Consider the following 27,324-nt stretch of genomic DNA (forward strand, 5'->3'; position numbering starts at 1 on the left):
GATAATTTCAAGCTTTTTTATAACTGGAATTCCCAGGCCAAAAAGATTTGAGGGAATTGTGCTGAATAATATTGCTTAAATCCATACATATGACAACATTTTAAACATTTTTATTTGAAATATAATAAATAACGTTTACTGCACAGCAGTAACTAATTATATAGTAAATATAATTATAACACCCCTGATAGTCTAGCTTACTGATGCTCTGTGCTGTAGATGGAACAACGGTATATAGACTGATCACCTGAACTAGCATTAATCAACAACCATAATCAACAAGAAAAGTATTTGTAGATTTGTTCCAAAAAATTGACAATCTGGCTGTAACAATATTCTATCTTCTCTCTACATATAATGAACAATTCAGAAGACCTTCAGTCCCACCCCTTTGGGAATCATTTCAGATCTATGTATTTTTATCTGTGATTGCCTTCTTTAGCAAATGGGAAACATTGGAAAAGATGGTTCCCCTTTAGTTTTCAATATTACAGTACAATCTGGAGCTTGTAAAACATGAGCCCACATATGACTTCTTACTTACCTGGTTGCATGTACTGATGTCTATTCCTCCTTTTAGATATTCCACTACTTTGTCCAGATTGCCAGCTCTGGCAGCTCGAAGGAAGCTTGCATTGCTATCCGACTGTGAAAAGCAAAACAGAATAATAATATTACTGAATGTTCTGAACATAAGGAACAGAAATACACTACTAAAGGAAAGTTTTTTGTTATGTTACTGATGTTTTTCCCAATTCGGGTTGATTCAGTTACCCTTCTATTCAATTCAATTTTATTTATTGATTAGCCCTTTGGGCCATATCAAGTACAGAATTACAAAGACAAATCATTACAAAGGTTTAGTAAAACAAATTAAGTAAGATTGGAATAACTCGCAATTAAAATACAATTAGAATAAAATACGATCTAAAATAAAATCGGGATAAAATACAATAATTTAAAGTACCATTTAAATATAATTAAATTTATATTATAAATTTACCCTTCTATTACTATAGGTGTCTTTTTGAAATCCTTGGAGTTGAAGACTGTGCAGAGATCTGACAGAGGCAATCTTATGGAGCACTCTGGCCAATTCCACATTTGCAGATCAACAAGACATTAGCAAATTGCTGTCAACCTAAATTATGAATTGTTTAATTCTTGCTTCACATTTCTTATACCACAACTAGACTCAAAATCAAGCCACAAAATGCATAATATATATGTATCTGCATGGGAAGACTATCATTAAATTTATTGCCAGTAAATAAAGTCTTAATAAATAAGAAATTACTTTTTTTAATTATACAAAAGCAACCAAAATTTGAGGAATATTTTATTATAGACTTGTAAATGTGTTAGCTATTTGGGATGCCTTCAAAAGATACTCATATAGTTGTATTATTACTTATGCTTCATGGGGAAAAATGAAAAATTAAAGAAGAAAAATTAGGAGAAAAAAATGTAAGGATTTAAGGACCATTTATATATAAGACCAACACTGTCATTATTTATTTCTACAATAAAATATAAACCACTTTAATTATTTCCTAAATATCTAGCATACAGTGTTGGAATATTTATACTAATAATGAATTCCTAATGGTTTAAAAAATTATTAGCTATGTGCATTAAAATACAAAGAAAGATTAATTCAGCAAAAATATTGTTTGTAATGCTTTCTGGACATTCCGGATAATGTTTTTTAAAAAACCTGAGCTTTAATTTAATTGTGTCATAAAAATAAAGGAATGTTTGCTCACATGATACTTGCTTGTGTGGTCTATTGCTCCATTTTTATTGAGACGCATACATTTGTTAATATGATGCTACAAAGAGCAGTACAGGTGAAAAATGTAAAAGAATATTTAGAATCACAGACCAAAAGTATTATGTAAAGAATTATGGAAATATCAAGACTGGGGAGTGGGGATGAGGGATGGACAACAAAAGATCACTATCCATCATGGTAAAATTATAGCTATTCCACATGTACAACCTTGGATTACAGATAAATGTTCATTTTTGTTTATGATCAAGCTTTTTAGCAACAAAATGGAAAAAATAATTTATGTAGGCAAGCTTAAATCATTGGTTAAAAAACTAGATTTGATATGTTTTATACATATCTACTTTTTTAATAAAGAAAACAAAAATTAAAAAAAATAAAATTGTATCTTCACCTATCAAGTATCCAGGAAGCGAGAGAAAAAGTTAACATAAGTTTCTGTATTCCTGGAAAATTATAAAATAAAAAGCAGAAATTGTGGTCACAAAGCAAGGGCTACCTTTAGTAAGTTAAAATGTAAAAAGTGCAAATTTCTTCCTTGGCCTACCTAGATGGTTTCATATCCAGGTATAAAAATGTCCAAATATCGTTCAGAGCTACACAAAACTATGTTTCATGTTTAGACTTATTTTATGTTCAATTTATCTGAACACTCTTGGAAACACTTTTCAGGACTGGGTATTTGACTACACAACAAATTCATGTTCATAAGAGAGGGAATGAAAAAAGGCTGTCTCCTCTTCACCCAGTATCTACTGTCTCCAACATACCAAATTGCTAAAGATTAGCTATACATATGAAAATTCAGATTATAACACAAAAAAATATGACAGAGCAAGTGAAAATGTTAAAAAATGTACAAGAAGATATCTTTTAGGATAGGAAATGAAATAAAAGTAGATATTTATAAATCGTTATCCCTTAATATTATTAGTCTTTTTCAATACAGTATTTTGAAATTGAATCATTTTTATTTGTGGCACATGAGATCTGAAGTTCTTGAACTCAGAGAACTAACTTCTGTAAGAGCAGAAAGAAAGTATTACCGACTACCTTTATTTGTACATTTTATTTTTACATTATTAAAAGTCTACCAAGATATACAAATCATCTATTTCCTTGATATTTTTTTTTGTTAACTTAACAATCATTTCCTTGATTTTTTTATCAAGTATAAATTCCTTGGTCTTTAGAATTGTAATTTTCAGATTCATACTTTTTGATGACTCACAAAACCTGACATTAGCTATGAATCAATTGAGTTCTTGGCCAATACACAGTATAAATATCATATGTACATGTAATTTGAATATCAGCAAAGGCATTAAACAAGAAGAATCACATGGCCCTGATCATCGTTGAACCATCCACTTAGCATTTCAATTATTTTCATACATGTACATACATACACTTTTTATCATGTATAGCTCTTATCACATTCAGCATCACATTCATACTTCCCAAACTTTACACATTGTTATCTTTCCTACACTGTGAATCTGCTAAATACTTTTCCAGGTACATTTTACTTCCTAGATCTTATTTTACTGAGATTTTCTAAGAGGTGCCAGAAAAGACACATAAAATGCTATTGGAGGAAGACTCAAAGTGAATCTGACAGGACACCAGTAAAAGCCCTATCAGAGATTATCTCATGATGATTAAGGTAGAAAAATGTTAATATTTCTCCACTCTTATAGCTGTTTAGTGGCCAAGAGAGGCCACAGGATCTTCTTCAGGACTACTGAGAGGGTTATTCTGGCTAAATAGTGAATAAAGTCATTCAATCCCATACCAGGTTAGATTCTGATTGGTATGTCTAGCTAAACTGACTAGGCCTCACTCTTCGGCTGTGATCTCAGATAGGATCTAGTCTCTTGAGGAAGTAGACAGAATTTTCTGCACTGTTTACCCCCTCCCACATCCTCTTGTTTGTTTAACTCAGGTTCCTTTAAAGTAGCCAGACACATGACTTGTAGTTGGGCCCATGTTGTGGTGATGGCTTCTTCCCTAAAAAGGGATGGTTATTGAAAAGATAGTTGTATTGCTGTTCTAAAAGAAAGCAAATTATCTAAACATGTTTTAGCTGGGTTTCAGGCCAGGATATAATACAGATACAGCCTTGGTCACATTTGTAGATGACCTATGGCAGAGCCAAGAGACATATCCTTGTGTTTCTTGATCTCTCAGGCTTTTGATACTGTCAATCACAATATTGTTGTGGTTCAACTCCAGGGATTTTGGGATTTGATTGCACAAATTTATGGTAATTTGTTTCCTTCCTTACATTGCAGTACGTTTTGGCACCTCCTTTATGAGGTGCTATAGAGTTCACACTCTCCCCTCTTGCTCAACATTATAGATGAAAAGTAAAGTAAAGTAAAATTCATTTCTGGATTGGGAGGCCCTTCGGACACTCACTCATTCCCTAGTCACCTTACAGCTTGACTTTGCAATGGCTTTTAAATGGAGCTCCTTGAAACCACTTGAAAACTTCCCCTGGTCCAGAATGCAGTGACATGGGCAGTGGTAGTCATGTTTCAGTATATCCATATGACATTCCTGTTTCTTGAGCTGCATTGATTACCAGTATGTTTCCAGTATAGTTCAAGGTGCTGGTTATTACCTATACATTTCTTTATGACGTAAATCCTGGTTATTTGACAGAATACCTATCTCTCATGGTGCCAGCTCAGTATAAGCTCACAGCATTGGCATGCTCCAGGTTGTATCATCTATGAGGACAGAAAGCATGTTTTTCTGTTATGGCACCTGCTGAGATCCATGTGGCTACCCTTCCTGATGGCAATCCATAAAGACCCATGTGTTCTCTTAAATCTCAGATTAGAGTGGCCCTTGTTGGATATATTTGCAGATGTGTGTGTTGTTGGCCAAATTTGCCATCTTTTTTTTTATCATTCTATTTACATTGTATCTTCTAGCTTGTTTAGTTTTATTTTAAGCTGTCCAGTGTCAATATGGAGTTGGTCATTGCCTAACTTGAATAAATTAAACTTTCAACATTCTAATAAAATTAATGATTTTATTTCATCTTTATTTTCTTAGACACTAACATTGTATCATTTGTTTTAATTACATTCTTTGACAAAATAGTACGTTCTCCATACAAAACTCATACATTATCACTAGCAATTCTCATCCGATTTTTCCCATATTATTTTAATACGTTTGTATTTCATTCTATTCACTTCTTGTTTAACACATGTCCTCTACTTATGGAACAAATCGTTAACTTACATAAAAAAAACCTAACCCAATACTACTGAAAGAGTGTCGAAACATTGAGCATTAATAATAGTTTATTGCCTCCATTCTAGGTATATATTACAGTTAATAATAACATGTCTGCTTCTCTTAGTAGCAACATCCAAAACTGAAAAATGGGACAAATATGCATAGCAAGAAAGGCCACAGCTCTTTGCCCTCCTTCTTATTTTCTGAGTTCTCATTGGTTCTATAGAAGGCAGGATTAATTTGAACAAACCAGAATCCATATACACACACGTACTTTGACCCTTTCAAAGAACTTTTGTTAGATGACACAGAAGACAAAGGAAGCAGAGGAGGAGACGGAGGCAGAGAGGCAGAGGGGCAAAGAAAGAGAGAGAGAAAGAGACAGACAGGCAGGCAGAAATAGAGCTAGAGAGTTGACTTTAAGTTAACTAACATTGATTCTTTTGGTAATGGCTATTGATATTTTCATTTCTATACATTTTTTGATATATTTCTAATATATTAAATGTTTCTAATATTCTATATATTTCTAATACCGATAAAGAATATAATAATGTATTTTTGTGCCACATTCAATTTGAACAGCTTATGTTAGCTTCCTTCCTTGTGGTATTAATTCACCAATGAGGTCTGTAGTTGAACATGAAAACTGTCCTTAATCCACCTTAACATGTTTATCTCTTGGTGTGTGCCTGGCATTGAGGTCAGGCAGCCCTGAAGGATCTTTGGAATGTCTTAGGATGCCCTTTGGATTTGGCAGTGGACATTCAGCCTTGCATCTAACTCAAATTAGTTTTCAGTCTGTATGTTCAGGATGCATATTATATTACCAAATAGTCAGTTCACTTGTAGCCAGAATGCATAACATGATAATAAAAAAATACTTAGCCAATCATATTCTGAATCAAGACTATGAATTGCTTTCAGTCAAAGGATACCATAAGGTAATACTTTGGAGTTATTAAGGTGTCACTTTGAAAACAAACTCAAATGCTAATTAGCTTTGATTTTTAAAAAGTGATGCTCATTTTGTTCTCTGCAGAATCACATTATTTAAAATCACCAAGAAAAGATTAAATAACATATTTAATATGATTTTAAAAATGTGTTGTTCAAATTATATTAATTTTCAAGCCAAAAGGTTTTTTTTTCCCCCCTTGGCAAAAAGTATAATAATGTACTTTTGTACAAGACATTAATTTACTTTTAGTTGACTTTTAAAATACAGTAATTTTATGTCTCAATCGGTGCTGTCAAATCCCATTGAACTACAAGAGCTTTTTGCATCTAATAAATAGTATCAGAGTGAAGATAATAAAATTGCAGTGGTAAAAAGAAAATAAGGCTTACTTTCGGGTACTTGTGACTACCATGAAATGTTTGAGCTGCAAAGGCAACAAACAAACAAAGGTATGGCATCCACTGAAATTGTGCTTTCCGGTTGACTTGTATTGAAAGACCAAGCCTGAAGGAACCATGGTTGTGAAGCCAAGTTGGCTGGGCAGCATTCAGCTGTCAGCTGAGTAGCTGTTCAGAATTCAAAAAATGTGGTGGGGATTGCATTTGGCAGGAAACTGGAGGAAGGAATAGAAATAAATATGAAGTGATCAGGAAAGCATGAAACTACCTTTTAATTATTAGGTATTCTCTGCAGCATTAGAAAAATGAAAGTGAGATTATAAAGACATATTTCAGTAGGAGAAGATCAAGATTTTAATCAAATTGGATATGGATTTGCCTAATTATTGCTGCAGTTTGACATTCACCTACTGTGAAAATATGTGACTAAGATAAAGAACTATGTTCATACATCATAGCAATTGCAGGGATATTTTATAGAGGAACGTGACCATAACTTTAATAATTTATTAAAAAGTTTTTTTTAAAAAAAAGATAAGGCAATTGGGGGGGGTGTTAAGCAGAAATTTTTCACTGTTTACTTTTTATTCATTGTATTTTTCTGCTGAATTTAAGGGTCAATTTGGTTTCAAGATCTTTTTCCAGAAAAACTACAATCAGTGCTAATTTTTTTTTAAAAAATCATAGTGATTGATCTTCCTAATAGCTAAGGTTTTAGCAAAACTTTAAGATTTCATATGTTTTCAATATGAAACTGCAGAATTATGTGTTTCTCAATAGAGTGGCACTAAGTCCAATGGAATAGAAGATGTAAAGCAGCAGGATTTATATATACATATTAAAATATGTATATATAAATATTTATATATTAAAAGAAATCTCCTAATAGTTCACTTGGTGCTATTCTACATCAGAATTAAAGTTATTATACACAAACTAATTATGTCATTTGGATACTTTCTTGACAAGAAGTGCTTTATATAAATCAGACATAAATAAGCTACTCAGGTTAACTGAATTTGCATTGTCTCATGTCAAATTTACAAAGGATATTCTTGAAAACAGAAAGATACCATATATTAGGATGACTATTCTATGTGTTTATAAAGTAGAAACTGATTGTCAATAGTGAAGCTTTATGTTTTTAAACATAGGAGGAAGTTCCTGTGGAACTGGTCCAAAGGTTCTTTGATGTTTATTCATTTTAAATCAACCATTTCCATCTGCATTTAAACTAAAGGATTAGAATAATCCTATGATTTCATAATGATTCTAAATAATAAACTGGCTTGTAATGAAACAAGAATCAATCCATTCAAGTAAAATTGTTTTTGCTAAAGTTCATCTTTCTCATACACAACCACATTTGAGATATGGAAGAATCTGCTGCATTTAAATACTATATGCACTTCCTGGGTAGACAATGTAAATAGTTGAACCATTTATATATGCAATTGCATAGGCAACATCTTCAATTCATCTTCATATATTTTGCTACTAATGACTTCATCAATAACATCTTTGTTTCTGCATACAGTAGCATACTGTATATAAAAAGGCAGTAAACCCCACTCCCACTACTGAAGGTGTTACTGAGTTGCTAACAAAATGTCTAAAAACAACCAAGTTCAGAGAGCACCAAGGACTCTACAGTAGTATATTCTTGACATGTCAAATATGGGTTGGAACTTCAATGGCAAACAGATAATATTGATGCTGAACAAATGCACAAAAGCATTTGAGGAGTTAAAATATACCATATGGCAGGCTGACATATCTATATACTATGTAGTTCTTAGCCTCCAAAAGACATTATATTAGCTTACATTAATTATATGTCCCCTAAATATAACATGGATTAATCTCTGAATTGCACCAGACCCTATGAAAAACTGATTTTGTAAGGTTGAGTATAATATAGATATTCCAGATTTAATGCTACTATTCTACCTATCAAAATAATAACACAAAAATAACAGTATAATCTGCTTCATTTAAAATAAAAGAATGTTCAATGTTCAGGAGTGCACATCTATTAAATTATAATAGTGCACATCTATAAATTAGTAATTACAGTATACATTCGTTCATAGTTCACTTTTGTGAAATTACCAGGAATTATGAAATCATGTAATATTAACTGTTTTTTAAAAAAATATTGATATTTTTAAAATTCATAAGATATCTCTGATTCGGTGAACCATGCATCATGTTAACCTTTGGATTAAAGAAAGCTCAAAGCTCATCTGTTACAGATGGTGTTTGGATTTTTTAAATTAATCTGTAAAAATCATGTGTTTTGTTTTCTCGGTCTTCATATGTCTACAAAAAATCCTCCAGATAAATAGTTGAGCTATTTTTATTATGTTAAAAATTGAATGTCTCCTAGGAGATTAAGATTTACTAATTGAGATACATTATACTTGAGAACAACTGCCTGCAAAGAAACAAGGAAGAAGCAATAGTGAAATTTGAACAATGAAGATACAAACATACCATGTGAAAATTTAACGCAAAGTTTCTAACTGCAGATAAAAAGATTCCAATTAAACTCTAGTTCAGTATTAAAAGAACAAAAATAAACGTGATTATTATAAAATGCTGCAAAGCTATTCACTCTCAGAGAGTAGATTCATATTCATGTTTCCCTCTGCTAGAGGTACAAAATTTGTAGCCTCAAGCAGAATGTTGTTTTAAATTAAATCTAACTTAATTTACTGAGACCTAATTCCAAGCAAAATCTATAACATTATCTGTTAACTGCACAGAACAAAGTCATCAGTCTGTCTTGCTCCTAGTAACCATAAACATTGATAATGCTTACTTATAAAAGCAAAGTTTGCTTTGATATTCTAAAACAAGAAAAATATTTATATCATACTGCATTCTCTCAAATGCAATTTTTTTTAGTTTCCCAATTGCGCTAGTCTCTCTTAAAAAAAAAAAAGTTTAAAATGCCATCTTACATTTCAGCCACACTTTATACACATAGATTTTATATACACACCAAAACATTCTGTGAGCTATTTTGCTCAATCCCAGATTGCCTAACCAACAGCATCTTAAAACACAACCAGCCTATATTTCAGCAGCTATTAACTAATTCCAAATGGCAATACTAACTCAGTATTTCCACATTATCTTTTAATAACAAGTTCCTTGTTCTCTCAGCTGTGTTTTCTCTTTAGACTTACCAATCCCTCAAGATCTTTATTCATTCCATTATTGCATCCGTAATAGTCTGGAATTTTATCTGCATCTTGCACGTTCCCTTGCACTCTTACACCCTTGTCTGTGCCGCAAGCTTGGCATATGGGTGCATTGCCCATATCCTTCTGCTAACTCCTATAGTGGGTTTGACCTCGCAGAGTGTGGAATATTCCAAAAGGACAGATGAGTTTTGAAAATCAAGAATGGTATTTGTAACTTCTATTTATTTGCTCTCCTGAGTTTTCTTTGGCAGAGGTTTCTCTCTACTGGCCTAGGTTAAAAAGAAACTTTAACAACTATAGCCAGCATTCAGTGACCATTTCCAATTCAGGCTCTGCCTGTCTATTTTTACACCTACTGGCCCAGCTATGCATGTAAATTGAATGGGGAGGGAGGCAGCCTGACTAGCTCTGAGTTAAGGCCCTACTGTGTGAAATGCCTTCACATACTGAGGTTATTGAATTACTCAGCTGCATGCCTTTGAATGTTTTGATTTTTTTTCTCTCCCTACTACATTATACATCAATGCTTGCTTACAGCATTACATTAATGCTGCTCGTTTCTAAGAGGAGGGGCCAAAAACCTTTTACTGTAAAATGATAACTATTAGGAATTTATCATACCAGCAATACCAAACTATATGGACACCCTTTTAAAAAATGACGTTTCATGCAATTATAGCATATTCCTTCATGCTGTGTTTTTCTTCTCTCCTTTCATAGCATTTATGAGTCATGCTGTCCAGAATTCTTTTTCACAATTTGTAAGATTATGGCATTTGAGTAGTTTCTAAAAATTAAACTACACAATAACTAAAAATGTAACATGAAACTATATATCTAATTTATAGTGATATAAATGTGTTTTGGGAACAGTTCTAATCATAACTATATGAAGGTGAGGGACACTGAAATTTTATTTAGTAAACTACTTTTTTCCATCTCCCCCTGATGGGCCTTTAAAGAAAATCCCACTTAATCTAGTGAATAAAACCAATAAGAAGTCTATCTTCACCTAAATGTGAAACATCTCTAGAAGAAGAAAGTCATCGAGATCTGCTGAAAGCTTAGACTTAGAATAACTTTATTTTCACTTTGAATGTACACTAATCAACATACATTAAAATGAAATTTTGTTGCATACAGCTCTCAAAGGGTCACCACCTCCAATATACACTACATAAACATGACAAAATAAATAGATAAATACAAAACTATGCATATACCCACATATATTATATGACACAGAGAAACAACACAGTCTAGTTTTGATGTATACATGTACATGGCAAGAAAAAGAAATGAATCTTGCGAGTTTACTAGATGGATGGCATAGGGAACAAGGCTGTTACAGAATCTGGTAGTCCTGCTAGAAATACTTCAAAACCTCCTCACAGAGGGGAAGAAACAGAAACAGACTGTAAAGTGGGCATGTGGGGTCTCTAACAATGCTTTCAGCTCTAAGCACATAGCGCTTATAAGCAGTATCCTGAATAACAGGAAGTAGGCTTCCTATAATCTTCTCAGCTGTCCTTACCACTCTCTGTATGGACTTTCTATCTGAGGCACTGCTGCCATCAAACCAAACAGTGATGCAGTTTGTTAAAAAGCTCTCAATTGTGCCTCTGTAAAAAGTGGCCAGGACCGAAAAAGAAAGATGTGCTCTCCTCATCCAATGCAGGAAATGCAGACACTGAAGCATTTGCACACTTCACTAAGGATGACGTCTTGTGACTCGTGAGACCAATTCAGATTGTTAGTTATCGGCACCCTCAGAAGAGTCTGCAGGGTTGTGATCTCCCCATCCCATGCAACCCTATCCTGATAAGGGATCCTAGCTGACAAGGCAGTTTAAATACTTTGAATAGGCTTAAGGTAAGTAAGCCATTTTTTGATAAGTACCATACGCTGGAATATCTGGAATATCAAGCAAAGGGATATATACTAAGACCTTCAATGTGTAATTGTTGTTTCTACTAATGTAGGGATGAACAGTATTTGGTCCTGAGAACACCTTTTCTTGCCTTAAATTGGGGAGGTGTAATTGGTGATGTGATGACTTTCCTGGAGCAGGCTGGGTCTATATATAATCTGTAAGAGTTTTAAGGCATCATTTCCCTGCATCTTCTCAAACACATAAAGAAGAATCATCTCTTAGCTTCTTGCTTTTTAACCTTTAAGCTAAGATCAAGAGGAGAGAGGGGAGGAGAGAGGGAGAGGGAGGGAGGGGGAGACAGAATAGTATACCTTTTTTGGCCAGTCAACTCAAAGCAGAGCTGTGGAACACTCACATGGGGTGTGGCATTCAATCCATATGTTTTCATATCTGGACTATATCTTTAAGAAAGCTGGGGCTATTTCCTCCAATTTTCAAGGAAACATGACACAGAATGCCATCAAGACTTCTCAGAAAGAACAGTGTTGTCTTATAATATTGAATGCATTAAAAGTAAGCAACTGAAATCTTGTTACACATGTAATTATTAATTTAGAAATATGTACTTACTCTCCAAAGAGCCAGTTAGAGTCAAAAGCAACTGGGGCAATATAATAGTCTCATGAACAAATATATAGCATATTTAGGAACTATCCAATATATAATCTCAGCATAATGAATATAATTGGAATTTGACTATAATTTTAAGTTTGACATCATTTTTAGAAGCATGCGGATTTTATACAAAATAATTCCCATTCTGTGATCTATACCACCTACTTGAAAAACTCGATACTTACTATTTATTTATTTATTTATTTATTTATTTATTTTATTTTATTTTATTTTATTTTATTTTATTTATATACCGCCCTTCTCCCAAGGGGACTCAGGGCGGTGTACAGCCAGCATAAAACACACAAATATAAAATTTAAAAACAATTTAAAAAATATTAAATAGTTTGGCCCATATCTAATTAAAATAAAACTATCTGATTTAGACATTTAAAAATTAAGAATTGACAATTAAAAAATTAAAAAAATTAGGCCAGCCCGGCTTGTTGAAATAAAAGCGTCTTGAGGACCCGGCAGAAGGTGTGTAAATCGGGAATCCTCCGCATCTTGGGGAGCAATTCGTTCCAGAGGGCAGGAGCTCCCACAGAGAAGGCTCTACCCCTGGGGGTCGCCAGCCAACATTGCTTGGCCGACGGCACCCGGAAGAGCCCCTGTCTGTGGGAGCGAACTGGCCGGTGGGAGGCTATTGGTAGCAGCAGGCGGTCTTGTAACTACCCAGGTCCTAAGCATGGAGTGCTCTGAAGGTGGTAACCAATACCTTGAATCACACCCTGAGGACCACCAGGAGCCAGTGCAGCTCGCGCAGGAGAAGTGTTACATGGGAGCGCCATGACACTCCCATAACCACCCGCGCGGCACATAACCACAATAACGACTGCATCATTTTTAATGAAACAAAAAAACTGAAAAGGAAACTAAATGTAATTTTTAAAAACTTTTTTAAAAAAGGCAGACCATGACAATTAGCAACTGAAGTTGTTGAGACAAAAATCTTTTGAAAGGCTACTGAACCCAGAGTCCATAAACTGCAAGGAGTCATCAAATCCACCTCCAGACTGTCATCACCTTTATATCACATAGTGCAGTAGCACTCAGTATTTCATTTTGGAAAGAATGTACAACATAAGCAGAAACTTATCAGAAGAGATGGACTAGTAGGTGCAACTATTGAGAGCTAAGATCATCACTCAGATTTGCACCCATTAACTAATTCAATGACACAAAGTACTAACATTATTTATTGAATAAAAGTCCATATACATGTCCCAGGATAATGTTGCAGGATTCAATGTGGGTCGGTCACCAGACCAGAGGTTTAGTCTTCTGAGCTTTCAGACTCAAGCTGGAGCCTCAGGATGGGTCCCGCACGAGGCCAAAAGCTCAGTAGACTAAGCCTCTGATTCTGATGATTGATCCACATTGGATCCTGTAGAATTATTTATGCTCATTCATACTTGTGATATTGGCTCCTACACCCAAGGCATTATTTTATTTATTTCTCCACTCTATTACACCCACTGTACCTCTCAGTGTCTCCTACTTAAAAAAAAAAAAAAAGTTTGCCACAAGTGTTTGAAGTGGGAAGAAGTGCCTGAACAGAGAAAAAAGGAAAATAAAGAATTATCTTAAGGAAAAACAAATTCTGCTCATTCTTTAAAACCTCTGAGATATCAGAGCCATATATGCACCTGCTAAACATAGTTAAAATCTCCTCACAATAACCTCCTGCAACCTATATTTAAACTTACTCCTCAAAATACAACTCCAGTTATTTGGCAGAGGGCAATCCTTGTATAGACATTTACCTATATTTTATGTATCTCTGGATATAGTATTTGGAATTTGGCAACCCCAAAGTCTTGTAGAATGTAAGTTATAAATATAACAAGTTAATTTTCTGTTTATGCAATTCTGATTTCTCAAATCCAATTTATGGCAATTAGTAATATTATGATAATTTGACGGTGGAACTCCCCAACCTTTTGGTTGTGGGAGATTTCAATCTGCCATCGGCCGGTGAGTCATCTGAGTTGGTGCGGGAGTTCATGACCTCCATGACGGCCATGGACCTGACTCAGATTGTACAGGGCCCAACTCATATTGGAGGACACACACTCGACCTTATTTTTCTCTCTGGACAGTGGATAAATGATCGTGGGGAGGGGACTCTATCTATTGACCCTCTGTCATGGACCGATCATTCCCTCCTTAGACTCGACTTTTCCTCCGCCACCCCCCGTCGCAGGGGTGTGGAACCAGTAAGATGGTTCCGCCCCAGGCGCCTGATGGAACCCGAAAGTTTCCTGATGGAGCTTGGGTCATTTCCCGCCTCCTTAGCCCACGATTCATCTGAGTCCCTTGTCGCAGCCTGGGAACAGGCTGCGGTGGGGGCCTTGGATCGAATCGCGCCTTTGCGGCCTCTGATCCGACGCAGATCCCGGGCGGCTCCTTGGTTTACCGTGGAGCTCAGGGAAATGAAGCGTCGGAAAAGACGCCTGGAGGGTGGTTGGAGATCCTCCCGATCCGAGTCCGACCGAACACAACTAAGAACCCATATTAGGTCTTATCTTGTGGCGATGGAAGTGGCGAAACGTAACTATTTCGCCACTCTCATTGCATCTGCAGAAAATCGCCCAGCAGCCCTGTTTAGAGTGACCCGCTCCCTCCTTAATCAGGGAGTGAGGGAGGACCCCTTACAGGGCCGTGCTGAGGATTTTGCACAGTTTCTGCAAGATAAAATCACTCAGATTCGGACCGGGTTGGACTCCGACTGGACAGAGTCCGTTGAGGTGACAGGGCCTAGTCTCGGTGGAGTCATCTGGGTTGAGTTTGAGCCTGTTTCATTGGATGACGTGGACAGGATTATGGGTAGGTTGGGGTCTTCCACATGTTTACTGGACCCTTGTCCCTCCTGGCTTGTTTCGGCAGCCCGGGAGGTGACTGGAGACTGGATCCAGGCTATTGTCAACGCTTCACTAAAGGAAGGGGTCTTTCCCACTGCGCTTAAAGAGGCGGTGGTTCGACCCCTCCTTAAGAAGCCTAACCTGGATCCTGACGTACTTAACAACTACCGTCCAGTCTCCAACCTTCGCTTTTTAGCTAAGGTTGTTGAGTCCGTGGTGGCACAGCAATTCCCTCAATTCCTGGAGGAAACTGACTACCTGGATCCTTACCAATCTGGTTTCAGGCGTGGCCACAGCACGGAAACGGCATTGGTCGCCCTAGTAAATGATCTCTGGCGGGCCAGGGATGGGGGTTGCTCCTCCATCCTGGTCCTTCTTGACCTCTCAGCGGCATTCGATACCATCGACCATGGTATCCTGCTGCAGCGGCTCAGGGGGATAGGGTTAGGAGGCACTGTTTTACAGTGGTTCTCCTCCTATCTCTCGGGCCGTCTGCAGTCTGTTTGGGCGGGGGGTCAGGGATCCTCCCAGAGGCCTCTCACTTGTGGGGTGCCTCAGGGATCGGTTCTCTCCCCTCTGCTCTTTAATATCTATATGAAACCGCTGGGTGAGATCATCCGTGGTTTTGGGGTGAGGTATCATCAATATGCTGATGATACCCAGCTTTACATCTCCACCCCTGACCACCCTAGGGATGCCCTTTCCGTGATGTCCCACTGCCTGGAAGCGGTGCGGGTTTGGATGGGGAGGAACAGGCTTAGACTCAACCCTTCCAAGACTGAGTGGCTGTGGATGCCGGCATCCCGGGATCTGGAGGTTCCATCCTTAATGATCGGAGGTGAAACCTTTGCTCCCTCTGACAGGGTCCGCAACTTGGGTGTCCTCCTGGATTCTCGGCTGTCTTTAGATGACCATCTGACGGCCGTAACCAGGGGGGCCTTCGCACAGGTCCGTCTTGTGCGCCAGTTGCGCCCGTTCCTAGACCGGGATGCCCTCGCCACGGTCACTCACGCCCTTGTTACCTCTAGGTTGGACTACTGTAACACCCTCTACATGGGGCTGCCCTTGGGATGTGTCCGGAGGCTTCAGCTAGTCCAAAATGCAGCCGCGCGGGTAGTTACGGGGGCGTCTAGATACTCCCGTGTAACACCTCTCCTGCGTGAGCTGCACTGGCTACCGGTGGCACTCCGGATACATTTCAAGGTGCTGGTGCTCACCTATAAAGCCCTTCATGGCTTAGGCCCGGGGTACTTGCAGGACCATCTCCAGCCGTTCTCCCATCGTCCTGTCCGCTCTCACAGAGTCGGCCTCCTCAGGGTGCCGTCGGCCAAACAATGTCGGCTGACGACCCCCAGGGGGAGGGCGTTCTCTGTGGGAGCCCCGACCCTCTGGAATGGATTGCCCACTGAGCTCAGGACAGCCCCCGACCTTCTTTCCTTCCGTCGCGAGCTGAAGACGTGGCTCTTCCGCCAATTAAACTGATCCGGTTGGGGGTACACTGGTATAATTTTAAATCGTTTTTAATTGGGTTACTGATTTTAATTTGGTATTGTATTGTGATTTGTATTGAAGTTGTCATTTTGTAAGCCGCCTTGAGTCCCTAGGGAGAAAGGCGGCATATAAATCGCAATAAATAAATAAATAAATAATTTAGAATATTTTTTTAATCTCAAGATTTTTTGCTACAATTCCACAAATTCCATTTATCTATATTTAAAACATTAATAAGGAGATATTCAGACACTTTTGGTTAGATAATTAAAGTATTTAGCAAACTCAAACAATTCTCATTATTATATAACCTTAAATTTAAAGAGAAACATGCTTTACACAGGTAATTGCATAAGCAATTTATAGTATTAGAAGTTTTTTGGTATTGCTGGGTTTTTTTTAAAAAAATTTTTTTGTGTGCAATATATAAATATATAGATGTAAATAAATATCCTTATAAACCAGGGAAAAATAGAAAGATAGGATACTTAGTAGTAGCTGTAATATACATTATTTGCATCCAAATAGATATCCAAAACAAAGGGATGCATATTTTTCCAAGTTTAAAATGTTTCAAAATTATCAAAGACAATACTTCATAAACCAAATAATTCCATTTGTTGGCCTGATTAAGAGAGTAAACAGCATTCTAACCTTGAAGTCCTAATTAAGGACTTCAAGTTTCAAAGTCTTTATAGAAGGGTGGACATTTTCCAGGATTGTGTTATTAATACAGCTGTTGTGGATCTGTTATATTCATATCCAGTGGCAGCTAAGGAATAAGAACAAGCCAATTGTTATAGTAATCTATGTTGTATATCAATGCATTATGCAATGAAAGCACAAACAATACAAAACAGTCAGAAGTTTCTTTCACTGTTGAAGTTTCTTGAACTTTTTTCAAAATATCCTAAAAAAGCCATTAATGAAAAAGTGCAGGATATCTTTGACCTGCTGCATTTTTCTGAGTATAAGACGCACTGGAGTATAAGACCCACTTTAGTTTTTGGGGAGGAAAATAAGAAAAAAGCTGATTGGCAGGTGGATCAGCCTCCTGGAATACCCCCAATCAGCTGTTCCCAGAAGTGAATTTTAGCAACAGGTTCCTTGGTGGGGAGCTCTGTGCCTTGCTTTTTTTGCTTTTTTTTCTGCCTCTGAAACTTCTGAAACTCTGTTTCCTGCCTCTGAAAGCCTCCAAAACAGACCTTCAGAAAAAAAGCCTCTGAAGCTCTGTTTGAGGGCTTCTTTTCTGAAGCTCTGTTTGGGGGCTTCTTTTCTGAAACTTGGTTTCTGAAACCTCCATTTGAGAAGCTGGGCGGGGCTACATTCGGAGTATAAGATGCACCCAGATTTTCATCCTCTTTTTTTGGGGGGGGGGAGGTGTGTCTTATACTCCAAAAAATACGGTAATTGGTTTGGTTGTGCCATGAATGATTTGGTCCTAGGATTTGTAAACACGGTACCCTTTGGGAACTAATATGTTCTTCATTCCAGTTCTACATTAGGTTTTAAAAACTAACATTTGTAATGTTAGTTTTTACATTTGTAAAAACATCATTAGAAGATGCTTTATGGTTTACCATTGCTTTATTTCCATTTGAAACTTTACTAAATTTGTACATCCTTTTTCACAAATAATAGTAGCCAGGATGCCTAACACAAAGCTTGAAACTAATTCCATATATTGTTTCAATTATACATACCGGTAACTGTAATTGCTCAAATTCTACAGAAAAATGTTCTACAGCTAATCCTTGATTTACTACTGGTCACTTGGCAACTTTTCAAAATTATGACAGACCAAAAAAAGGTACATATGACCCAGATTTGAAATTCTGATAACTCCCCCCCCATGGTCACATGATTACATTTGGACTCTTGGCAACCAGCCTGCATTTATAGCTATTTGCAGTCAGGTGACCACAATTTACATCATTTTTGCTGGAAATGTGATGACCCACTTAATGACCAGCATGATTTATGACTGAATTTACAGGCTTAATTATGGGCCTAACTTGAGTACTATCTGTATACATTTCTGTTCCTTTACATATCCTCCAAATCCTTTTCTACTGAAAGAAGAGTCATTGGATGTCTAATGCATTAACTACTGGCATTGAATATGAGCTGGCCAGTCAACCATGTTTTGGGAGCAAAGGAAATGGCCTATTCTTGTCAAAGAAATAAAAATATGTACTATAAAGGAACATAATATATTCAGACTGCAGGGATTCATTCATAGGCTGAAATATTCTTTGCTGGAATGATCTTTTCTCTAGAAAACTTTGAAGTACCTTATACTTCACAATATTTATCTTGTTTGAAAGCTGACATTTGTTTGCCTTCTAGTTTTTCTAATCTGGGAATCATATTATTTTAGTGCGATTCATATTGATCTCACACAACACTAAGTAAAGATTAGTGTTTAATTAGTGGGATTCATATTGATCTCACACAACACTAAGTAAAGATGAAAGACGTAAAAACAAACCCTCAAAGAGCACTTTATTAAAAGTAGATGCATTACACCACTTGAGACCAGTGGTGGGTTTCAATTTTTTTTACTACCAGTTCTGTGGGTATGGCTTGGTGGGCGTGGTGTGGCTTGGTGGGCATGGCAGGGGAAGGATACTGTAAAATCTCCATTCCCTCCCCACTCCAGGGGAAGGATACTGTAAAATCTCCATTCCCTCCCCAATCCAGGGGAAAGTTACTGCAAAATCCCCATTTCCTCCTGATTAGCTGGGACTTGGGAGGCAGAGAATAGATGGGGGCGGGGCCAGTCAGAATTTTTACTACTGGTTCTCGGAACTACTCAAAATTTCCACTACCGGTTCTCCAGAACTGGTCAGAACCTGCTGAAACCCACCTCTGCTCTCAAGAGGTGACCCTGATAGAACAGACAGCTATACACCAATTAAAGCATCATTTTGTAACACAGTCATGAAATCATTTCAAAGTCCTAAAAGGATTTATTTTTTCTTAAAATACAATTTCTTGTCTGTTTGTGTGGCATTTGGTTAACAGTTTACATCAATGTATCATTTAAAACATAGGGACATGGTGGCTCAGTGGCTAAGATTTTTGTCGATCAAAAAATCGGCAGTTTAGCAGTTCGAATTGCTAGTGATGCGTAACAGGGTGAGCTCCCGTTACTTGTCCTACCTTCTGCTAACCTAGCAGTTCGAAAGCACGTAAAAAATGCAAGTAGAAAAATAGAGACCATCTTTGGTGGGAAGGTAACAGCGTTCCGTGCGCCTTTGTCGTTTAGTCATGCTGGCCACATGACCACGGAGACATCTTCGGACAGCACTGGCTCTTCGGCTTTGAAACGGAGATGAGCACCGCCCCCTAGAGTTGGGAACGACTAGCACATATGTACGAGGGGAACCATTACCTTTACCTTATCATTTAAAACAATAGAGATGTCTTTGCTACCAATGAACTATTAATTATTATTTAAATGTGGTCTTTTATTCTGTAAGACGCCTTTAGTCACCATGGATGAATAGGTAACATAAATTCAATAAATAAATAAATTATTGTTAACAGAAGTGACCAAACGTATTAGCATTTCACTAATATTGCTAAATATATCCAAGAGAGTCTATATAAAGCAGTGCTTCTACCAAGGATGTAACAGGACTATTTGTGCATTTATAGAATGGATGACAAATATTCAAAGTGCTTTGACTACATGATATAGCAATTCTAACTTTGTAAGATAGCAATGCTAACCTTTTAAAAGACAATGATATTAACGGAAACACAAAAGAGATGTGAAAATACTGGCTGCCCATGTACAAAGAAAAGCAATGAGAAAATTATTCCCTATGCTGAAAACCTTTCGAGCCCGAAAACTTTTTTATTGTTGATTTTTAAGTACATGCCAAATACGTAGGTTCATAATCATGGGTTGCATTCAGCCTGCCAAAAGTACCGCTTCCTGCAAGCATTTGGCTAGATTCTATGACCAAATTTCAGCGGCACTGAAAGGTTCCATTTTCTCTAACAACCACAACCATTACTAGTACCAACAAGCACCATTTCTGCTTTCATCAATCCTTCTTCACTTTATAGAACAAGATATATGGTATAAATATATCTACTGTATGAGCCAGTTTAGTGCAGTGATTAGGGCATCAAGCTAGAAACCAATAGACCATAAGTTCTAGTCTCTGGAGAGCCTAGACCTAAAGCCAACTGGGTCACTGGAGGCCAGTCATTCTCTCAGTCTTAGGAAGTAGACAATGAAAGCCCATTTCTAAAATCTTCCCAAGTTAACTCTACGGACTTTCCCAGGCAGTCTCCAGGAATCAACACTGACTTCAAGGAACAAAAAAACAAAAGGAGGGGAGAGATATCTATCTTACACTATACTGTATTCTCATTCTCTCTCTCCCTCTCTTCCTCCCTCCCTCCCTCTCTTCTTTATATATATATGGTAGCAGTATGGATTTGCTGCCATTTTTAAAAAAATTATCAGAAGCAATCTCACTTAAGAATAAGCTCATTGCTTGTTAACATTAAAATGTATGAAACTGCTATTCTTCTCTAAAACCAACCATTTACTTAGCAATGGCAGACAATCCAACAGTAATTAGATATTTTCCATTGATCCATATGTGCAAAATCCCACTGATCTCTCGTCTCTTCTACAAATCCTTTCACCGCAAAATTATTTCTTATAAAAAAAAGGTTGGAGCTCTTATCCTACTGATGAATTTATGCCATATAGATAAAGTAAAATGCAACAGCAGTATTTTCCATCAGCTTTGGTATACTTGAGTGAAAACTGATCCATTTCATTTTTAGATAATATCCTTAAACCTAGTGGATGATTTGACAATAAAGATGAAATAACAATCTTGTGGACAATGATCTGAGCCAAACTATCCATTAATGTTTAATAATTAAATACTCAACCAATTAAAACTGCTTATTTTTAGCCATCTTTTAAAAATAATCCCCTGAAGGCTGTTCTTATATGTGAATTCATCAGTGCATTAATCACAGTAATCCCTTCTTGCTAGTACCAGAGACAGAGCAAGCTTTTATCCGACATAAACATATGTCTCTATATTCAGCATTCAAACATAAAAACACTCTATTTAAATATTTATTTGTATGATTATTTATACAGTATTTATGTCACATAGAATGACTCATAATAATCATGTCATACCAGTACAGTGTTATAGTGAGAATAAACACATTATTAATTAGCCTAGCCAAATATATTAATATGACTGAGGAAATACGATAATTAAGAGTTAACACAGTTTATCACAACATGATACTGCATGTGTGTCTCACTTTTACATGGATGGAACAAACTATGTATGAATACAGCTGTTTTGCCATAGTGCTCTAAACCACTAATACACAATATTTTAGCTCCATTTTGAAAATGTATTAGTTCCATATAGGCACAATTAATATGTGTAACTTAAAACACTTTTTCATTGTTGTTGTGTTCTAAACAAAGAAAACAAAGGGGAATAGTAATCTCCATTGGAGTAGATATTTGTCATTGCTTCAATCACACTTCAACAAGGATTCAATTTTCATAATTCACCAGTTTCTAGCAAAATTTCATTAATTCATTTTATTCATTCATTTAAAAGACTTATATGGTCACGCATTCTATGTATTAAAATGCTTATGAATTTAATTTAAAATCAGATTAATTTAAGTCTTTAACTGTATTTAGTGATGTATTAGAGCATGTTATTTGAGGTAGGCCACCTCAGCTAACATTCTCCAGTATATCACCAAATATAATTCTCAGGCTGCCATCTGAAGGTTCCCAAAAGTTGGGGATATCAGCCCCAGAAGGTATACCACATTATAAAATTAACCCCAGAAGGCTAAAACTGCTTTTATTGAGATTGGCTATAATATTGATATATAATATATATAAATATAATATCTGAATATTTAACAAACATAATCCTGATTGTGCTGTCCATCTGCTGCCATAGAAAAATGTATTTCCTGGGCCCAACTAAATGGCAATTTTGTGGGAAGACACTTGTACAGAGGCATTAAAAATAATACCACTGTTTTATTTACGGTTTCCTGTATTTCATAAGATAATCATATCAGGCCTATAAAATCCAGAAGATCACTAGATAACAACAAAACAGGAAAAAAAACCCAGACTAGATATAGTAGCTGCATAGATAATGTAGTATTAATGTGCAAAATGGTTTGATTGGGCCTTTGATACATAGTAATTTTTGATAATTGTTAGTAGGGCCTTATGGCTTAGATTAGCTTTAGTTTAATCTTTCATTTTGTATGTTTCTATCTGGTATCTGTTTTAATGCCTTCCGAAAGGTTATTTATCTGTGAGCTTTGTTTTTTAAAACAAAGTTCAAAGTTAATCTTCCACAATTTATTTAAAGTTATTGGGATAAGTGCTTTAAATATACCTTAAAACATAGAATGTTTGAAATAAATCTATATTAAAAGATATATCGTGGATCCAAAGAACTCTTTCTGTTATAACTTTTTATCAGCAACTTAAATAATCCAACTTTACCATCGTTAAATATTGGTCTGAAAATAAACTTTATAGGAAACATAGGGTTTACCTGGTGATTTTCATTACATGGTAAATCCAACAGTCTGCTGTTAAGTTCAGAAATGTCAAGCAGCGTAAAATTGTTATACAATATAATAGAAAGACTAAATAATTAAGCAGTGTGTGCATTATTAAACATGAAACATCTTAAGATGTTCATGACTGGCAACATAATGGGAACTACATGAAATAGTAAAATTCTCAAGTGCTTAAAAACAATAATTCCAAGCTTCTCTGGCCAGGTTGTGAAGAGACCATGCCACACCCTCTTTGAATTCATAGGAATAAATTCTCTAAATTTAGAAATTAAGAATTCACATGTACACACTCCGAAACAGAGAATGTGTCCATTTGGCAAACAGTCCATGTGTGGCTGCTTTTGGATAGATCTGAAAATAATTTTAAAAAGGTGAAGCAAAGAAAAACCTTGAGCTATGAACTATTGAACCATAATCAGATCACAAAAAGGGAGAAATATTCTAATGCTCCACTCGCCACAGTCTTTTGTGATGTTTTTAAAACAAAATTATGGGTAGCTTTCAGATACAAAAAACCTGTAGCAATTTGTTATTTCAAATCAACATCTTTTCCTTACTCCTGAAGCTCCTGCTACCTACAATTCTCGTTCCTATTAATTCTGTCTTCCGATTTTCCTTGTCTATTCTAGCATTCTCACTAAAGCAGAGTAAAATTATCTAGGCAGAATAAAAGGAATGGTTTTTTTTTTAGTACTAAAAAAATAGCTATTCAATTTTTTTAGCCTTCCCAACTATGCTATATATACCCTTGGAATTTTTTGTGTTTTATACCTCTCAAACCATCATACTGAACACAGTATCCTAAATTTGAAATGGGGAATGATGCTATTTTGCCCTTTGCGTTGAGAAATTGTGTTGTGTTGAATTTCTTCAAAAGTCACTGAAGTGAGACTGTCATATCTGGGTTATTCCATTTTAGAATGAGTACAGAAAATTACCATATCAGAGGTAATATATGGGCTTCTATCTAATTTTTAATGGAAAGGTAATGTAGCATGTTGAAAACATTCAAATGTACAGTATTTTTCTTGTTTTTCACAGGATTCCATGTTCCAATTTATTATTTTAGCTTTTTCTTCTTTTCTTGGCTTACAATTTTTAAGGCTTCTTATACAGCTGCTAAAACTTGATCAACTCAGCCTTCACTAGCTGAGGAAATTGTTTGTCTTATGGTTTTTCTTGATTATCATTCTCAGAAATCTATTGATAAATATATTTGTTTATTTTACTACATTGGTTTGATTCATAAAGAATTAATAAATTAAATGAATAAATAAATATATTCCATTATGCCAGTAGTAGGAATCGTGCAGCCTTCTAAATGTTTTCAGAAACCACATTTCTAAATATTTGCATATTTATGACTATTGATCCTGCTGACCAAAGCTCAACTGGAGAGCCATCTCTGAATTCCAAATTGAAACACTGAACTTGATCCATCTCCTAACATTGTGAATATTATTTCATTAATCACATCATATATAATTTTACATTCTTATTCACCTTCTCTGCTTTATACATGTTTCTTATAATTTTTGTAGTAAGCCAAGATTTATTGCATTTGCTATTGTACAAAGAGATAAATCATGGTTTACAAATATAATGATCAAGTTCAGACATGTAGTGGGATCATATAGGATTCAATACCTGTGTCAGTCTAACCACACATTTCTACACATGCTCATTTGCTCCATAAATTTTAGGATTATGCATCCTCCTTCATCCAATATGAATTTACAACCCCAGTGTTTATATGAATCACTTAGGCAAAACTTCACTCTTTTGTGGCCAGAACAAAATGAGACACCCAATGGTGGGATTCAAATAATTTAACAACTGGTTCTCTGCCCTAATGATTTTTTTCCAACTACCAGTTCACCAAACTGCTCAGAAAGTTAACAACCGGTTCTCCCGAAGTGGTGCGAACTCGCTGAATCCCACCACTGGATACACCATAGTGTTTTCTCTGTGCATGATGATATCTCACATCCAGTTTATCAGACTTAAACTCACATTTATGTGTGTAAATATCTATATAGGAAGTTTGTATCTTTTTCCAAAGTTTAAAAAAAAAGCCTTCAAACAAAGACCATTTCTCATTCCAATATTTGAAGACACTTCCTGTTTTCCCCAGTTTACAGCTTTCAACTACATATACAACATATGTACTATTCTGGCAATTATCATGCATGTGCTTTCATTAATATATGCTTCTGTAAGGAAAAAACCCAATAAATTTAAATCAAATTCATCTTATTAGAAAGCAAGTGTACTGTACAGCTAAGGTACCTATTTATGTAATACTGTATTGCTACAGTAAAAGACAGGCGTAGGGAAACTGATGGCAGAATATGAAATGGAACAAAACAAAAATAACTGTAATATTTTCCTCGAATAATCTAAGCAACACTGGCCTATTCTTATACCAGCACATCCTGATCTTTCCACCTTCTATGGCCACTATATTAGTAACTTGTGGCCAGTTCTATGTGACTCTGATTCTAATCAAGGTTATAGAGCAGTGTATAAAAAGGAAATATCAGAAGATACTGATTTAATTATATCCAATTTAATTAAAAGCCTAGCATCACATTTAAAACTAATTTTAAAAAACTGAGATGTACAATATCTTATCACAAGCTATCCAATCCTTGAACATAACCTATATGCATTATTGAGCTCTATTCATGTGTTATATGATTTAGTATATCTGTTGGTTGAAAGAAAATCACAACCAGGGGATTATTATTTCTGTAGCATTCTGTTGAAGAATTAGGATACTGAACACAATCTGTCTGGGAGTATCAAGAGGTGGCTATACTTGAAATGATACTCATATTATGCTATAGAAAATTCTATTGCAACTCAATTAATACAGCAAACAAAGCTTTTAAAGAGTTGGCCATATCACTTTAAGTACCACAAAGGTATTTAGCAACATAATAAATTGGCAGTTTAAGAAAAAAGCATTAACATTAATTCATTTCACCATGCCAGTGTAAGAAAATGATAAATAGACCAGGCATATACTAAACAAGAACAGCAGGAAGAGTAATTTTAGTAATTTGTGAAAAGACCTGTAAATTAAAATGCAGCATGACTGGACATATTTATTTGACCTTAAGCATAGTATAGATGATAGAATGTGTGTGCAGTTTGCTTTGAAGTGTTATTTCAGAGCAGTTATTTTGTACAAACAACTTGTACAAAAGATAAGGTATTAGTAAAGGAGAATTAAAATAGGCAGGTATTTCCTATATATTAATGGTTGTTTCACATATAAAGATTTGCTTTTTCCATATGAAATTATACTATTTGTGCAAAATAAACAGAATGAGATGGAATAAACGCTCATATCTATTTCAACACGCCTATGGAGAGATTCAGTTTGCATTACTTAACAAGTGAAATACAGAAATAAAAACACTTGTGTGATTGGTACCTGTGACTATACATTTTTAAAATCTCTAGGCCCAATAAGTGAAATGTCTCTAAGCAATATAATTTCAGAAGTACTTCCTGAATATGCTCAGAATTATTATTTTCTCATTCAATATATGAAATAGTTATACAGCTAACTGTTGTTAACCAGCAAAATGAACAACTTGTTAGTATTTGGCTGATATTTGTGAATGTGTTTACTTTTTTAAAAAAACAAATCAACTGTCAATTTTTTCCCTGTGCTAATCACAATTCAAAATCAGTTGAATTATAATGCTTCAGAAAGAAATAATCCAAGAATGGTTGACCTGTAAATGAGAATAAGGCCAAATTTTATTTTCAACTGAATTTAGTTTGAACAAAAATACTCTATAGATCATTTTTCCACGCCTGGGTTAAGAAATTTAGGAATATACAAAGAGTGGATATATCCAGAATATCAAAACCTAATAGCACATTTATGTCATCACTGCAAGCAGAAGAACTTAAGTTTGTTTACAGGGTTTGATGTGAAACTGCATGCTATTTGAAGCAAAGAATACGAAAGAGGAGAAACAGTGCCACAAACCTCAGAACCTAACCTGATTAAATGGAACGCGAAGTCCCTTTCTGCCTGCCAGTAAACAATTTTAGGTCAGGCCTAAGAAATACCTGCCTTAAAAGTGATCAAACCAGACTTGGTTGGTTTGAACATAAAGAAAAAAAAATGTATTAGTGTCACTAGCTTTATTTACA

At 35.7% G+C, this 27,324-nt stretch overlaps 1 protein-coding gene across 1 annotated transcript in view; it reads right to left on the reverse strand.

The window, feature by feature from the left end:
• ANK2 (ankyrin 2) overlaps nt 1-27,324 on the reverse strand; it is a 181,699-nt gene that overhangs the window by 122,215 nt on the left and 32,160 nt on the right. Inside the window, exon 2 of the mRNA XM_070948372.1 lies at nt 545-646. Within this exon, the coding sequence (XP_070804473.1) occupies nt 545-646 (102 nt within the window). The remainder of the gene's footprint in view (nt 1-544; nt 647-27,324) is intronic.

This window comes from Pituophis catenifer, unplaced genomic scaffold, assembly GCF_029215685.1.
Source record: "Pituophis catenifer annectens isolate HBS135680 unplaced genomic scaffold, rPitCat1.0.hap2 SCAF_8, whole genome shotgun sequence".
In the NCBI taxonomy this organism is placed as follows: Eukaryota; Metazoa; Chordata; class Lepidosauria; order Squamata; family Colubridae; genus Pituophis; species Pituophis catenifer.